The sequence below is a fragment of the Ictalurus furcatus genome, chromosome 12, assembly GCF_023375685.1.
Source record: "Ictalurus furcatus strain D&B chromosome 12, Billie_1.0, whole genome shotgun sequence".
In the NCBI taxonomy this organism is placed as follows: domain Eukaryota; kingdom Metazoa; phylum Chordata; class Actinopteri; order Siluriformes; family Ictaluridae; genus Ictalurus; species Ictalurus furcatus.
This window is the reverse complement of record NC_071266.1, coordinates 19,594,631-19,611,733: the sequence shown is the minus strand read 5'-3', so window position 1 is coordinate 19,611,733 and position 17,103 is coordinate 19,594,631. Positions and strand designations below refer to the sequence as shown.

The following is a 17,103-nucleotide window of genomic DNA, read 5'->3' as shown; positions in this document are numbered from 1 at the left end:
TCTAATCTTCACTCAATTTTACATGTTATTCTTCTTCTTCAAGGTTGGCAGGTCTGAGAATGACATTAGTGATAAAGTCTCTGAACAGAAATGCTTGTTGCTATTGAGGCTACTGTTCTGTACATTTGCTTTAATGGATGGATGGATGGAACACTTCACCTATTTGCACATCCTGTGTGTCACTTTGCATGTTGCTGTATGCTTATGTATTTGATTCTACTGTATGTGTGTTTATAGTTGGGATGATGATTGAAATCCACTGGAATTCATTGTATTAAAGGACAAGGTGTAGCTGTAAGCTGTGCATAACACTCTTTCTCCCCTCTCCAAGATTCGCCATGAGGTGAACTTCATGGGCAATCTCCATAAGCTATGTAGTGACGCCTGCTTTCACCAGTTCCGCGCTTCCAATAAGCTCAGTATGAACTCCTGCGTAACTTGTGGAGGGTACTGCTACAGCGGCGATGGCAAGAGTCCATCTTTCTTAGTCGATGGCACCGCTAAGACGTTCTGCAGCCAGAAATGTGTCTCCACCTTTAAAAAGGTAGTGTTCAGACCACTTTGTGGCCTTTTGTGCTGTGCTTGGGTCTTCATTTATATGATTCTTCCCAAAATGGACAGACAGCACACATATAGTAAAAACTGATTGACTAGCATTGTCTTAAACAAGCAGCTGAAATAAGCAAACTATAGGAGCTAAACAAAATATTGGATCCATTTCATTGCAAAATAAAAAAGCAAGCAAGGTTTATGAGAAGAAACATCATTAAGTAGTTCCAATACTGCAGTCAGTAACATTCTTTATATAAAGCATTGACACAACCCTAATAACTTGAGTATTCACCCCATCTTTTACATTTTTTTTTTATTATTATAACTTTATTTATTATAGTTAGCCTGTTTAATGAAGTCACATATTTCACATGTCCTACACACTTACATGTTTAACAGACTCCCATCTCATACAGAGACTCGCCTCATACAATGGCAGTTCATGTTTAGAATAATCAGATTGTCAGTAGAGTTCATTAAAGCCCTGATGTCGGTTGAAGTCTCTTAACTTAAGTAAGCCGTGGTGACACATAGTCCCAGTCTTCTCATTCGATTCAGAATGCCTACTCTTGTGGACTCTTACACACAATGATTCATAAAAGCATCATAAATGTGCAAAAAAATGTATGTTAAATTCAATATTAAGAACGTATTACCAAAAAGTCTGTTGATCATACACTATAAATACAGGCCAGCTGGGAAAGAAAAAAGGGGGAAGTGGGCATCGCAAGAATTTGGGGCCCTTAAAATGAGCTCTCTGACTAAAAAAAAAAAATAATGTTGAGAACCCCTGGCTTAAAGCCAACCCATATCTACTACTGTCTTTGTTTTATTGCTTGATTTCTGCAGAAGTACACGAAGGTTGTGCCCTGCACGATGTGCAGAGTTTATCGAACCATAACAGAAATGGTGGAAAACATAAATTCGGAGGGCAACACTGAGCTGTTCTGCTCCTCTGCATGTGTGACTGCTCACAAAGTGCAGAAGGTCAGCTCTTCAGGTAAAGGTTTATGCTTCACGGTAAAGTCTGTTTAAAGAAAAGCATGTCATGGTCATAAATGGGGATAAATGATAGATAAGTAGCCGAACATACAAGGAATGTAAATATATAAGATGTATTACACATTGTTACACAGTGTCTCAATCCTTTGCATCAATGGTTTGTTCTTGCTGTTTCTCTCTCTCTGTTACACACACACACACACACACACACACACACACACACACACACACACACACACACACACACATTAAGGTTCTGCACTAGAATGCAGCCACTGTAAGAAGGTTCTAGTGCCTCAGTATCACCTCGCCATGTCCGATGGTACCATCCGCAACTTCTGCTGCTTCACCTGTGTGATCTCGTTTCAGGTATATTTCAGTCTTTGTATACTGCAGAACATTTAAAATACTCGACAGTGTTTTGTCTGCTTTGGAAATTTGTAATGTAGTAATGTTTTGTTAGCTAGGTAAGTGCATTAATACAAACTGAAGGAAACAATCAAGATGATGAATTCCCATGGTAGAGTTGACTGTGTAATTATAGTCCTCATCCCGACCTGGTATAGTTTTTGACAAAAAACATCACCTAGGATATAAGCTATGGTGTTCTGTCCTTCTCTCGTAACAGAATAATCTGACTAGCATCACCATTTTCTCTGTATGTTCAACTGCAAGATGACTGCTCCTTAAAGCAGGAGAGTTATATGAGTGCATTTCACAGCACTTTATTTTGCTCAGTTTCATCAGTGTTTCTACATAATTCTAAAAAGATTGATCGTCAGCCCGAGCATGAAGTCTACCCCTGTCCTGTACAGTACATTTTGTTTGCAGTAAATCTTAAATTAAATTCAGTCGTATAGGATTTTGCTGAGGTTTTTTTTGTTGTTGTTGTGATTACTGCAGTCAAAAACGCTCGAATTTGCTTGTTTCAAAATTTGCGATGCTTGCTTGGAGAGATTTTTGTGCTTTTTTTGTGAAAGTACAATCCATTCCAAGTGAAAATTTTTGCATGGTCGTTCGCAGTGATGTTAAATGGTAAATGAGACCCTTTAGCTGCTCTCATGTGCGATGCACGTTAATTGAAGAGGGCTTTAGCTGAGTGCGCGCTTTGATGATTTCACATGACCCGTGTTGGCCCAAACCTGTTTAAAATCTGCAGTAATTTTTAAAAGTCGTAAGTTCCTCTGAATATTGCAGAGTTTTGGGGTTAATTTCTGTGATCAAATATCCTGGAGGGACTGAATTATTAGCAGTACAAGCCATATTTATAGATTTAGACTCACAAAATAGCATAAAGCCCTTTCAATATTCATTGCGCTTTGTTACGGAGCTGTTACAGAAGTGTCTGTCATGTCTCTGAATGTAAATATTATTTTGTGTTTTTATTTATTAAACCATCTACGTAGTTCATATCAGAAAAATCGTCTTTTGTAATGTGCCATTTCAGTGCTTTTAAATGAATCAATTTAACTCTGAGCAATGGTTAACGATTGGGAATTGTCTTTTTTGTTTTTCAGTCTTATGATGTTCCTTGTTTTTTGTTTCCCTCTCTGTTCTATAGGATACCTTCAACAAGACAAATACTCAGAGCAACCAGATTAATGTTGCCCCTTCTCTTAGCACCACTCAGTCGAAGTCTGCCCCCACAGTGCAGTCTGTATCTGCAGAGTCCAGCTCACCCAACTCAACCCAATGCCCCCCAGGGACCAAATTCACTTGTGCACAGTGTCAGCGTTTGTTCTTCTCCAAGCCTGCGCTGCTGGAATTTAAGGTGCTTTCTTGTTTTCTTTGTGTGGACTGACTGAGGCCATGTATTCAGTGCATTCAAAAGCTAAGTTCAAAAGCTAAATTCAATCCTGTGCAACATTGTACATTTTATTTTTGTGGAAATTTAATCAAAATCAAATTTTCGGCTCATTCAGCCCTTCAGCATGTTTGGCTACAAATGGTTTGGTTGCAGTGGTAATTACTGGTGAAATCAGCCGCCGCTGAGTATGCCACATTGTTCATTCTGAGACTGTCGATCTCAACTCCTGACCAAAGATTATTCTTTAAGATCTGTGATTGTGCCTGTGACAGCAAAATCAGGCTGAAAGTCATAGAGTGGCTGGCTTCTGACAGATGATGAGCCAAACACAAATTAAAGAAACATAATCACTGTTTTGCAATGATCATTTCAGTCTTGAGATTTGAAAATTGAAGACAAAAGTCCACGTGCACAAACCTAAGAATATAAAGGAGAATTAAAATGTTCTGCACAGAGTTAAGGAAGCAAGGTTCGTCTACAAGCGTCTCCAACCTTGTTCCATTACACGAAGATACTCATTGCTGTCATGCTGTAAAGGGCAGGCATCACAGAATATTAATTATAAGGGTACCGATACTTTTGATACCGGTGTTTTGCAAAATATGAAGAAAATTTGGTGTCAATGTCATTTGTCATGAGATCCCAGAGCTTAAATATATTCTGTATAATGTTACAGGGAAAGATGTACGTGTTCTGTGATAAGACTTGCACGGATGAGTTCAGGAGGACCCACTACATCATGGCACAGTGTGTGTACTGCAAAATCGAAAAGGTGGTGAAGGAGGTGAAGAGGATTAACAGTGTGGACTGCTCTTTCTGTAGTGAAGGTGAGGTTCTGCTCTGTAACGTGTGGCTCGGATGGGTCTCTGACCAGAATGGGAAGTTATAAAAAGCTCAGGGTTTTTTAGGTGCAAGTTGCTCCAGCTGAATGCAAGTTTGACTGTAAATCACAGTGTGAAGTTGATTCTAAACCATGCAGTTTAAAAACGAACACAGTGTAGAATTTCAGTTGTGCCACAGACACTTAAGATACGTCACAGCTAGTAGATGCTTGTAGATTACCCAATCAGAAATAGGAAAAACTGCATCCACACCTGATACACAGGGAAGTGATTTAATTCATTTAATTTTTTTTTTTTTTTTTGTCTGTGTAATAAATTTACTTCAGATTAGTTTTATGAACTAATTTTAACCATAGATAAACGAATAAGATCAAAATGGGTTGTGTTGACTCAGTTTCTCTGTTTCTTGTGTATGTGTTTTATACTGGTGTGAGCTTGTTCTGTTCTGCTGCTTGAGATCTCCTGCAACAGATTTAATGAGATTTTAGGAACAAACCATAGCAAATATGATCTGATGATATGATATCGATATTGTGAGAAATGGTCACAATACACTTTTCGGAATATCTGTGGATAGCGGCATATAGTTTAATTATATATTTTTTAAAGTAATTACAAACTGAGTGGAAGCAGTTGATGTTAAAATCAACTTGTACTTAATAGAAAAATGTTACTTTATTCTTTTTTTTTTAAATAGATTTTGTAGATTTTCTCTTTTTCAATGTTAAATATTTTTTTATTTATTTTTATAAATTAAAATGTATTTTTAATTTTTTTTTTTTTTTTTTTTTTTTTTTACAAATAAGCATAATTTTACATGTAGAGTATGTATAATATATGAGTAGTATATGTATATTTGTGTGTATATTTTCTAATGTAAAACATAATTTTTTAATGCTGGAAGTTTTGAGAATCGTGATGATATATTTTGGTTGTATCACCCACTCCTATCTTCATGCGCGTTGAACATGAGTACAACTAAAAGGTCTCATTTACCAACAAACATTAATTTGAAAGACAATCCAAGTAGATTTATGCAAAAAGCACCAAAAATCTCAAATTTCAAAAAAAAAAAAAAAACTACAGAAAAATTTACAGCATTTTTGACTGCAACAATCACCAAAAAAAACCTCCCTGTAATCCTAGACAGACTGTCATAGCATTATTTTGTATAGCATAAGATTAGTAATATGTCTGCTTTTTTTCCTTGATGATGCACCATCATCTAGTCTCCCCATGTTTATTGTGCAGGCTTGCCACACAAATTGAATTGTCTCCAATTAATCCACAGGCTGCAAACTTCTGTACAAGCATGACCTTGCCAAACGCTGGGGAAAGAAGCACTGTCGCAACTGCCTCTACTGCAGCAGCACTTCTCAGTCTGTAATGACCAGCATCTTTTCTGGTAAACAAGAGGAGTTCTGTGGGAATGAATGCCTGTCCCAGTACACCTTGTTATTCTGTGAGGTAAAATCCCAGAATATTTTCTTTCTCTCTAGCGTCCTGCTCACAGAAGAAGATATGTTAAAATGTTATGTGTTAAAATGTTAATAGGGAATGGAAATGTATCTCTGCAATACACAGGTGGCCAAATGCACCATGTGCAAGCGTGCCAGGAAGATGACTGAGTCAGTAAAATGGCTGAATGAAATTAAGCACTTCTGTAATCTGAAGTGTTTGATGCACTTCTGTAGCCAGCAAGCATGCACTACAGCCTCTCCTGTAACTGGTGCCAAACCTTCTCTTATGCAAGGTAAGACGATTTTCATTTAAACATATCCTTTCCAAAAAGCAAAACCAATATGTGAGTAATTACATACAGCAAAACGGACACCTATGGTTTAGCCATAGTATTTACTATTTGACCCTTTGCTACAGCGATACCGGAGACCTGGATACTACACGTTTCTGCTTTTTCGGTTAAAGAAGAGTTCAAACTAAAAGCGAATAAAATTCACCCATCAGAAATGACAATTCACTGAAGGGGAAAGAGCACAGGATATGAAAGATGCATTTGAGGTTACTTTATCTAGGAGAACTTTAATCTATAAATTTGCATATCTTGGTTTTGTGAGCTAGTAGAAAACTAAAGAGTGATAATTTTGCACTGCTGTGCTGATAACCAGGTTGTTCAGTAATAAAAAATGCAAACAATAGGGTTTTGGGTTTTTTTTGTTGAAAGACTACATACTTCATTATATTGTATACTTAGTTTCTTGCAGAATCTGCGAAATGTAATGAAATAAAATAAGAGAGATCATAAAAATTGCCAGACACAATAATAACTGAATTTATTACAGTTCAAAAGTTAATAAGTTCCTGTGCCAGTTCAAAAAGTTAATGTGTGTCGTTACCCGGATGATCAACAACTGTGTTTATGTTTTGTGATAGTTGTTCATGAGTTCCTTGTTTGTGCTGAGCAGTTAAACCGCCCACTGTTCTTCAGAAAAATCCTCCAGGTCCTGCACATTCTTTACTTTTCCAGCATCTTCTGCATATTTGACTGCTTTTAGACAGTGGCTATATGATGTTGACATCCATCTTTTCACACTGAGGACAACTGAGGGACTCGTACACGACTATTACAAAAGGTGCAAACATTAACTGATGCTCAAGAAGGCAACACGATACGTTAAGAGCTTTGGGGGGGGGGTGTAAACTTTGAACAGGGATGATTGGTGTAAATTGTTATTATTTTGTCAGGACCTGGAAGATTTTTCTTACGAACAGTAGAACAGAACAAACAAGGAGCTCATGAACAACTATCACAAAACATAAACACAGTCGTTCATCATCCAGGTAACGACACACAGTATTAATAATCAAGCATATGTAAACTTTTTAATTTGTGTAAATACAGTTATTATTGTGTCTCTTGTGGACTATATGTAAACATCTGTTATATGAGATAGCTTCTTCAGTGCAGAACTAAATAAAAAAACATGCAATTTTAATGATCCCTCTTATTGATTTTAAATTATTAACATTTTGCAAGTCGTATCTAAACTTATGACCTCAACTGTACACATTCGTGGATTGAGAGGCCATTTTGACTCCAAAATGGACCAGTTAAGTGAATTAAATCACAACTACTTTTCATTTAGCACTTTCTTACATCACATTGTCTTATCTAGCATCGACAGTGCCGGTCTCCATAGCACCTGCGACCCATTCCACCGTCTCCAACATAACTCTCCCATCACTGGCACCAAAAGAGGCCACACCTGTTATCGCCAATGTTATATCTCTGTCCAGTGCTACTAATGGACAGCCTAGTGTCCTGGGAAGTGCAGCATTGCAAGGTAATTTTTTTTTTTTTCCTTACATTTTGGCATCATTCAAATGATTTCTGAAAAAAATCATTATAAAACTGTAATTGTTGTAAATGATTGTGCATTTTTAATTCATCACCTACTGTTATGTGAATATTCTGAAGAGATTATGTGAAAAGATGACAATCAAAAGACCACCATGCGCTTGGGCCATGTCCAAAACAGCATATTGTAACACAAAATAAAAGTATTATAGTATTTTAGCCAACACAGCGATGCTTTCCTGGCTACCATGACAACTAAACAAGGCTGTGTCCAATACTGCATAGTATCATATTTGATTATCAAAATATACAGTTGTATTAAAAATATATTAACCTTCATTGTGTATTCTCTTAATTGATACTGTAACTTTTCCACCTCTGCTAGGCCAACATTTTGGCCTTTTAATGAATTAATTAATTGAATTTTTTTTTTTTTTTTGCGCTGTCCACTTATACGATTTTAACTTTTACTTTTCAGGAACCGTCCCTACTGCTGTGAAGCTATTAGGACATGTAAGTGGGAGTATCAGAATATGAATGCTAGCTAATTATTTAAATTGTCTTAAATTTGACTTAAGTGTGTGGTTAGGTACCATGGACAGCAATACCATGGACGACTCCAATGCATGGCCTTCATATTACACCAGAAGCGTATTGGAAGTGGCACTGCTGCAGTACTCTCACCCTGGCTAGTGTAAAATGAGATTAAAATGAGCTTCTTCACCTTGTACAAACAGTAGAACCCCTACTGTTTGTACAAGGTGAAGAAGCTCATTTTAATCTCATTAAATCTTCTATACTCAGATTTTGGTTGGAGATGAAACCTGCAGGAAGTTAGATCTCAAGGAAGAGGGTTTGTGATCACTGATTTAGAGGAACATGACTCGAGTTTCTTGTCATCAGTGTTTGAGGTGCAGCAGTACAGCATGAAATTGAAATGGGGCATCCACCTGTTGTTAGGTCAAAATGTTAGAGTAGCTGCTGCAACAATGGCCATGCATGGTCAAGACTTCCATTAAAGGGCTGTTTTGAGTAAATAGTGAGCAAAAAAGATATCCAGATAGTAATCAGTTTTAAATCATGTGTTCTTTCATAATAGCTTAATTGAGTAAAATGAGTGTTAGTTTTTGGTAATTGATTAAATAAAACATATTGTTGTTTGTAGGCCAGCACACAGACAGATAGCGTGAAGCCGCCGTCTGCTCCCCCGAGAATCCTGAAGAACAAAGCTCTGCTCTGCAAACCAATGAACCAGAACAAGGGCACGTCCTGCAAACCCAACACCTCTGATATTAACACACAAACAGGTACTGAGCAGATCACCTTGAAGATCCCACAGAGATGAGTAACTTACATCTGTAACTATTCCAGTGTTTGTCAAACCTGTCCTTGGGTACAGTTTTGCTTTCTCCCAGCTCCAAACACACCTGTTACAGGTATTTGTTACAGATGTTCTTGATTGTTGATCTCTTGTCCCTGAGGACCAGTTTGGGAAACATTGACTCACATGCATAAATGTTTAATGATTCAGTGCAAATGTACAAGTCATGTTCACAAATCTGTCCACAGATGAAACCCCACCTAAAGTAATAGTGTTACCCTTACCAGTACCGGTGTTTGTTCCTGTGCCTATGAACCTCTACACACAGTACACACCACAACCTTTTGGACTTCCTTTTCCGGTGAGCTATTTCCTGTCCAGTATAGATCACTGAACCTAATTGCTTTTTCTTAACTCCATTCACGCCAACTAATTTCTGTATGATGTACTGGTATTCAACAATACATACGGTGCCTTGTGTAAGTATTCACACCCTTGTATTTTGTTATTTTTTGTAGTGTTACAACTTTGAAATGAAATGGACACATTTGGGATTACATGAACACAATAGTCCTAGTAAATATTTTAGTGGAACTATATTGTTTGCACAATTCTTTCCAAATAATAATAAAAAAAAACTTACTAAAAGTAAAACATAAGTATTTTATCCCTGTTAAACCATAAATTAGTTAAAGTGCAACCAGTTGCCATCAGAAGTCCCATAATTGAATGGAGTCCACTTGTGTGCCATTAAATCTATATACAGTATCTCACAAAAGTGAGTACACCCCTCACATTTTTGTACATGAGCGATGACACCAAATTTAACACACTTGCTCCCCATTCACACCTGAGACCTTGTAACACTAACAAGTCACATGACACCGGGGAGGGAAAATGGCTAATTGGGCCCAATTTGGACATTTTCACTCAGGGTTGTACTCACTTTTGTTGCCAGCGGTTTAGACATTAATGGCTATGTGTTGAGTTATTTTGAGGGGACAGCAAATTTACACTCTTACACAAGCTGTACACTCACTACTTTACATTGTAGCAAAGTGTCATTTCTTCAGTGTTGTCACATGAAAAGATATAATCAAATATTTACCAAAATGTGAGGGATGTACTCACTTTTGTGAAATACTGTAAATATACCTGTCCCTGGAGGGCTCAAGATTTTGTTAGAGAACATTCCTTAACAAACAGCATCACAAAGACCAAAGAGCTATTCAGATAAGTCCAGGAAAAGTATCAAGAGTTTGATTACTAACAATATACCATAGTGTACCTTTTAAATCCTTTATATATATATATATATATATATATATATATATATATATATATATATATATATATATATATATATATATATATATATATATATATAATGCAAGGTATATGGCTCAAACACACCTCTGCCTAGATCAGGCCGTCCACCAAAAGTCAGTGACCATGTAAGGAGCGCATTGGTCAGAAAAACATTTTGCACCTTGCTAATATTAGATGTGCAAATCAAATGATACAAATACACATTTTAATGCCAGGATGTTTGGAGGGGTGAATACTTATTCAAGACACTGAAATATGAAATGCACTCTTCAAAATTACAATACCATATCTTATAGTCAGCTCCTTTTATCTGATAGAAAAATTACCATCCTACTAAAAAATGGTTGTCATGTGCCCAACACACTAGAAGTGATGTGATGAAGTTAGTTGGAACTGAAATGATTGTCAAGAATTTGTTTTTGGTTAAAATACTGCCCACCGTCTTGTACAGGTCCATACAGTATTGTACATACAAAACTGATTACGTTCATTAATGTAATATCACTGGTTTCTGTGCTCACTGTAGGTACCAGTACCCATGTTTCTGCCCACTACTCTGGACAGCGCTGAGCGAATAGTGGAGACAATTCAGAAGATCAAAGAGAGAATTCCAGATAATCCGCTGGAGGCCGACCTGATCATGATGGCAGAGATGGTGGCGGAGGACAGTGAGAAGGACAAAGCTGTCTCCCAAGGAGGTGCATGAACAAAAAGCACATTTTCATGACGGTTGTTTATAGGCAGCATATTAATTTATTAAATAAGCGTATTAACGATCATTAAACTGACCGGTAGTACCTGTGGTGTATACGGTTTTAACACACACCTTCTAGCCAATCAGAATAGAGTATTCTGACAGACCATTGTATTTAAAACAAAAAAAATTAAAAATGAAAAATTGCTTTTGTTTAAGCTAAAAATCGAGAACAATTCTAGGAGAGTCTGTAGAGTCTGGCGTCACTACATATGGTCTGTATTTGCTGTTCGCTTGTAAAAATTATTACAAATTAACTGCACAAACTATTAAAGGTTTAAATGGCTCACTAATGTCTGATTCGTTCCACTCTGGTTAATGCATGGTGGTATGTTTTGTTTTTCCACTCAGACCAGGATGATAATTTTATTGAGGATTTCGATTTGGAAGCCCTCTCCAGCCACCTAAGTTGGGAGGATGACAGCATCTCGAGTGCCTCTCGATGGGGACGTAGCTCGGAGTCTGAAAAAGCGGCTCCATCCAGACAGGCACAACAGTCTCCCAGCCCACCCCCACAAGACCCACAAATGGACCTGGAGGCAGATTTTCCAGTCGGTGAGAGCTGTGAAGAGCATAACTTTCAGTTATATTTCATATAGTGTACTTGCTGATCTGCTTTGGGTTGACCTAATTTGTGATTGGCAGAGTGCTTTGAGAATTTGGAACACCGCACACAAGAGGAAAAGACCGTAACCACCACCAGGCCAAAAACACGCAAGAAGAACCGTGATTGCTTCTCTCCGAAAAAACGAGTATGAACATCACAGTCAGCTTCATGCTTCTTCATCATGATCATACTTTATACAAAATTGTCCATTCATTGTACTTACAACCGAGTATCATAATCTGCCTTATACCCCAGTCCTTCAGGTTGGAATAGGCATCACACAGCCAGGACTGCACAACTTTTAAACCTAGATTGAGATCTAATACTTGTATTCATACACATCCTACATTAGTAGGATTTTATCTTCGTACTTGTTAATATAATTATTATGTTGAGAGAGCTGAGTGTGGTGTGTGTAAATGCAGGCCCGTAAACGTACAGAAGCTGCTCAGTCATCAGCAGCTGATGTTAAGCATCCGACCAGAGTGCACACCAAATACGGCGTTCAGGCGTGGAAGAGCTGGGTACGCTGGAGGGAAATGCAGCCTAATCTGGAGATGCCCAAATTTGGCTGTGAGTCACTGCTGATTTGTTACTACTTACTTACTAACTTAGTAATTTACCTTCTTACTTACTAATTTACCTGCTTACTTACATACTTATTTACCCACTTTCTAATTTACCCACTTCACTGCTTACTTACGTACTTACATACTTATTTACTCACTTACTAATTTACCCACTTATCTGCTTACTTACATACGTATATACCCACTTACATTCCTATTTATCTACTTATCTTACTTACTCACGTACGTATTTACCCAATTACTTACCAATTTACTTACTTACGTACTTATTTACCCACTTACTTGCTAATTTACCTACTTACCTGTTTACTTACATACTTACTAATTTACCTATTTACTTACTTAATTATTTAAATACTTACTTATTTACCTATTTGCATGTTTACTTACGTATTTACATTATTAACAACTTTCATACATATTTACCTACCTACCTGCTAACTTTACCTACTTACATACTTATTTACATACGTACTTACTTACATGCTTAACACTTGCATGTTATAACACCTCCAGGGGAGTGTATTTATTTATTTATTTATTTTTATGTCTGGCTATCTAAACTCTGATTTACTCACCCAGCACGGAACATTATGATAAAGGAGGACCTGTTACAGTGCAGCACGGCTGAGCTAAGTTACGGCCTCTGCAAGTTCATCAGTGAAGTTCGCCGCCCTAATGGAGAGAAGTACAGTCCAGACAGCATCTATTACCTCTGCTTAGGCATTCAGCAGGTAATGAACTGTATTCAAATGGTTTATTCAGAATATAAAGCACAATAATTTAAGACTTTTGTCTAAAAATAAAGAACTTTAAATAAAGGATTTTCCCCCTATTCTTTTCTGTGCAGCACCTTTTTGAAAACAGCAGAATGGAGAACATCTTTGCTGACTTGTTCTACACCAAATTCAGTCAAACTATGTCGAGTTTACTGAAAGACTGGAAACCCACTATACTTCCAAGTGGTGAGATACATACATACAATTTATATTACTAATGTGTAGTCTAAGATATAATTTCTGCAAATATACAGTATGTCCTGAATCAAATAATTAAAGCACTGATTAGACTTTAGAGATCCTTTTTAGAGTCCTTTTCTCTTCACTTTAAATTTTTTAAAAATTGCACAAAAAAAAAGAATCGGGTACAATTTATAAGTAATTATATACCTAAATTTGAGTTAAAATTGAAAATGTTGTTCTGATGTGTCCCCTATACACTATATATATATATATGTATATATGTGTGTGTGTGTGTGTGTGTGTGTGTGTGTGTGTGTGTGTGTGTGTGTGTATATATATATATGTATGTGTGTGTGTGTGTGTGTGTGTATGTGTGTGTGTGTGTGCGCACAGGCTACGTGCACTCTCGAGTGGAAGAAGAGTATCTATGGGGGTGTAAGCAGTTGGGCGCTTTCTCCCCGAGCGTGCTCCTCAACACTCTGCTTTACTTCTGTACCAAGTTCTTCAACTTTAAGACTGTGGCGCAGCACCGGCGCCTTTCCTTCGCCCACATCATGCGCTGCACTCGGTCACACAGCAATGGGACCAAGATGTCCTGCCTCCGCTTCTACCCTCCCGTGCACAAAGAAAACAAAAATGCATGTTAGTGTTTGCCTGAAGGATTGATGAAAGCCCCAATAACATTTCATTTACTGTTAACCCCTCATATTTGCATTACTTCATTTGTACTTTCATTTCTTTCAGCGAATGAAGATGTAGATGGTGTCCCTGCCAAGAGGAAAAAAGAAGACGAAGAGGAGGAAGGAGTGGTGCTGGAGATGCAGGAGAATGTAGAAAACCCTCTCCGCTGTCCTGTTAGACTCTATGAGTTCTATCTCTCCAAATGGTATGGCAGTGATCTTGGGGATGCTGTATTCATAATTCAGTGCTTATAATTCTATATTTTGTAACACTGACTCATGAGTAAGGAATAATACATGACAAGGTGTGGCGTTGTAAGGAAAATAATCACTGACTAGTTGGAGTGTTGTGGCCGGATCGCCAAAGAATTCTCAAATCTGATTGGTCAGAATATTCAGTAACAGCAGCTCTGACAGTAGTGTCATCTGTAATTCAAATCAAACATTTATATTAATGTTATATTATAATATATATTATTAATATATATATTAATATATATATAATTATATTAATATATTATATTATAATAATTTAGTAACAGTTAGTTCACGGGGACTTTTATTTAGGATGATCTGCATCATTTAAAGCTAATAATAAACAGATTTAAAAAATGTCTGTTATTTAACAAAGTATCATTATTGATATGGTAAAGCGTTCTGTAGTGAGATGTTTAATTAGCATTTAGCGAAGGAGTCTCCAGTGGCTGTGCTTTGTAACATTCAGTAAGATTTCCATGCCTAGAAAGTCTTCAAGACAGAAGACTTTATATTTTATGGCTTCTCTGTAACATGACAAGCACTAGAGCAGTGGTCACCGACCCTGTTCCTGGAGATCTGCAGACTTTAGCTCCAGCCATAATCATGCCCATCTGACCATCTAATCATTGCCTTAAGAAGTTATTGATCAACCAAAACAGGTGTGTTACATTTTAGTTTGAGATTAAACCTGCAGGAAGGTAGATTTCAAGGAAGAGGGTTGGTGACCAGTGCTCTTGAAAGAGTGGGGGGAAAAAAGAGAGGCTGGTAAGGAAATGATCATTGCAGTTGCTATAAGGTAAGTGATAACAGGAGCTAACTTGTTTCTCAGAATTACACAATTTATTAAAGATTGTTCTTTAATAAACATAATAATGTAATCTTTGGCAACTTGCTGTGGAATCGGAGGAATCAAACACTATTCTTTACTACTTACATTTATATTTTCATACTGAGATTTGTTTTCTGTGACTGTCCCTTGCCCTCTATTAGAACTAAAAAGCAACGTACCATTTATCGTTATACATTCTTGATACTTTCATTGAATTTCCTCCTTTCATACCTTCTTTCTTACTTTTTTCTCTCATTTTCTAATGTGCAAATATTAGAAACAATTATAGTTGTCATATTACATTGCAGTCTAACACAAGTCTTTTGATCCTTCTAGCTCAGGCATGGTAAAGCAACGCACATCTGTCTTTTACCTGCGTCCCGAGCGCTCGTGTGTCCCCAACAGCCCCTTGTGGTTCTCCCACATGTCACTGGATGACGGGGAGCTGGAGAGCATGCTCACACGCATCCTCACCGTTCGAGAGATCCACCTGGAGAGAGAAAAGCAACTGAACATGTCTGAACCAGACAACCAAACTGATTCAGAATAATACAACAGTGATTTGTACTTTCACAGACTCGAGGCTTTAAAACAGTGAAACACTTGTGTTCTAGCAGGAGGAGATCAAATCCTCTGGGATGGTTCTTTTTATTTTACATGGCCACATTGTGCTGTGCTGAGTGCTCGCTACGGATCTTATGATGTTGGAGACATTGTTGAGGACGTAACAGTGCTCCCTAATGCGAACGTTGCTGGACTCCAAATCCATGAGCTTACAGTCTTCATTTCAATCCTGTAAATCATTCTGCGGTGCTTCGTGTTCAGTTTGCGGTTTATCATGGCGTGTTCAAAATGCTTCGTAATAAAACGACGTATTATTTGACATTACACCGTTATAACAATTGACACATTTGAAGAATCGCTTCGGTTCTGCGTGGCAAAGCATGATACTAACTGTTGTATAGTGCGTTTCAATTACCTGCTTGAGTAAACTAATTCTCATTGTGGAAACAATTCATTCACTCCGTGTGGTATTCGGCAACACTACAATACAATAGATTGCCTGTTTCAAGGTTTCACCCATTTTTTGTCAAAGTATGTATTATGGTTTGGAATCAGTGTTTTTGTTTTTTTTTTGATTTTATGAAATCAGACCCTGTCTCAGTGTATGTCTAAGAATGCTTCCACACTTCTCTTTTGTGTTTGAGTGCAGATTTTCTTTTCTTTATTTTTTTATGGCTAAAAAAAACATAAACCAGCAAATCCTTTTAATAATTTAAATAACTAATGCTTTTTTTTTAATTAAATAAGTCAAATTTCATGATTTATTGAAAAGAATAAAAATTAAATACTGATGAAGTTTTTCTCAGCAGCGCTACAGGATACATTGATAATCTTATTATTTAGGCAGTATAGCTGAACATCATGTGCCGTTTTCCTTTACACACCATATTTTTACGCACAAATCTGTTAAATGTTCCTTATTTACCTGTGCAGATATTCGTTTGATATTATTTTGTATAATTTGGTGTAAGAATTGAATTGGAAAATTAATGAATTTGAGATGCTGTTACCTGTTTGTCTATCAGCATGGTCTGAACCTGAGGTCTGAACATCATTAGTGATATGTCACAAGTTTTTGTTATTCACAATCACAACACACACAAAAAAAAGTGCTTGAGCAACTTTTGTGTCCCTTCACTTGTTTCTGTTGACTCATAAGCTAGAACATTTACTAGTAATGAATAGAAGGATTGAAGTGTTACACTTTACCAATGATGACCTGCTTACACATCCAGGTTCTCTAAAGTGTGAGGCTCAATATTTAGGGGTTACCACAAAATGAGTTTGTTTATCACTCAAACAAATGGTGTGTCTCCTATTTGTACCTGTATCTGTGCATTGTTTAATGAATCTCTGTAAATGAATAATGTATTTGTATTCGGTTACATCCATACATAACATGGAGGATCCTGGGCAAAAAAAAAAAAAAAAAGGGGGCCAAGCCTAAAATGGCAAAATGTTACACTCTTAATTGTCTAATTGTAACCCCAAATCATTAGTCAGAAAATGAACAAGAATTAAACAAATGCACTCCTGAGACCTGACTCCTGTGCCACCAGTGAACTGTTTGGAGGAAACGCTAGAAACAAGAAATTCAGTTATAAAATCTTTGTGTACACAAAGGTAAATTCATGATAATGATTAAAATGTTTGATGTAAAAATTCTAACTAACACGTTTAGGTGTACAAG

The 17,103-nt window shown here is 37.0% G+C and overlaps 1 protein-coding gene across 1 annotated transcript in view; it reads left to right on the top strand.

Moving 5' to 3' along the window:
* The window catches only part of zmym4.1 (zinc finger MYM-type containing 4, tandem duplicate 1), a 28,481-nt gene extending 11,531 nt beyond the window's left edge, over positions 1 to 16,950 (top strand). The window contains exons 9-28 of the mRNA XM_053637690.1: positions 332 to 544; positions 1,402 to 1,552; positions 1,808 to 1,923; positions 3,116 to 3,325; positions 4,038 to 4,188; positions 5,495 to 5,670; positions 5,788 to 5,956; positions 7,338 to 7,505; positions 7,998 to 8,032; positions 8,685 to 8,826; positions 9,089 to 9,201; positions 10,696 to 10,867; positions 11,275 to 11,478; positions 11,569 to 11,675; positions 11,956 to 12,103; positions 12,703 to 12,854; positions 12,971 to 13,085; positions 13,476 to 13,724; positions 13,827 to 13,968; positions 15,186 to 16,950. Of these exons, the coding sequence (XP_053493665.1) occupies positions 332 to 544; positions 1,402 to 1,552; positions 1,808 to 1,923; positions 3,116 to 3,325; positions 4,038 to 4,188; positions 5,495 to 5,670; positions 5,788 to 5,956; positions 7,338 to 7,505; positions 7,998 to 8,032; positions 8,685 to 8,826; positions 9,089 to 9,201; positions 10,696 to 10,867; positions 11,275 to 11,478; positions 11,569 to 11,675; positions 11,956 to 12,103; positions 12,703 to 12,854; positions 12,971 to 13,085; positions 13,476 to 13,724; positions 13,827 to 13,968; positions 15,186 to 15,399 (3,147 nt within the window). The 3' untranslated portion in view covers positions 15,400 to 16,950. The remainder of the gene's footprint in view (positions 1 to 331; positions 545 to 1,401; positions 1,553 to 1,807; positions 1,924 to 3,115; positions 3,326 to 4,037; positions 4,189 to 5,494; positions 5,671 to 5,787; positions 5,957 to 7,337; positions 7,506 to 7,997; positions 8,033 to 8,684; positions 8,827 to 9,088; positions 9,202 to 10,695; positions 10,868 to 11,274; positions 11,479 to 11,568; positions 11,676 to 11,955; positions 12,104 to 12,702; positions 12,855 to 12,970; positions 13,086 to 13,475; positions 13,725 to 13,826; positions 13,969 to 15,185) is intronic.
* Positions 16,951 to 17,103: the final 153 nt, after the last annotated feature.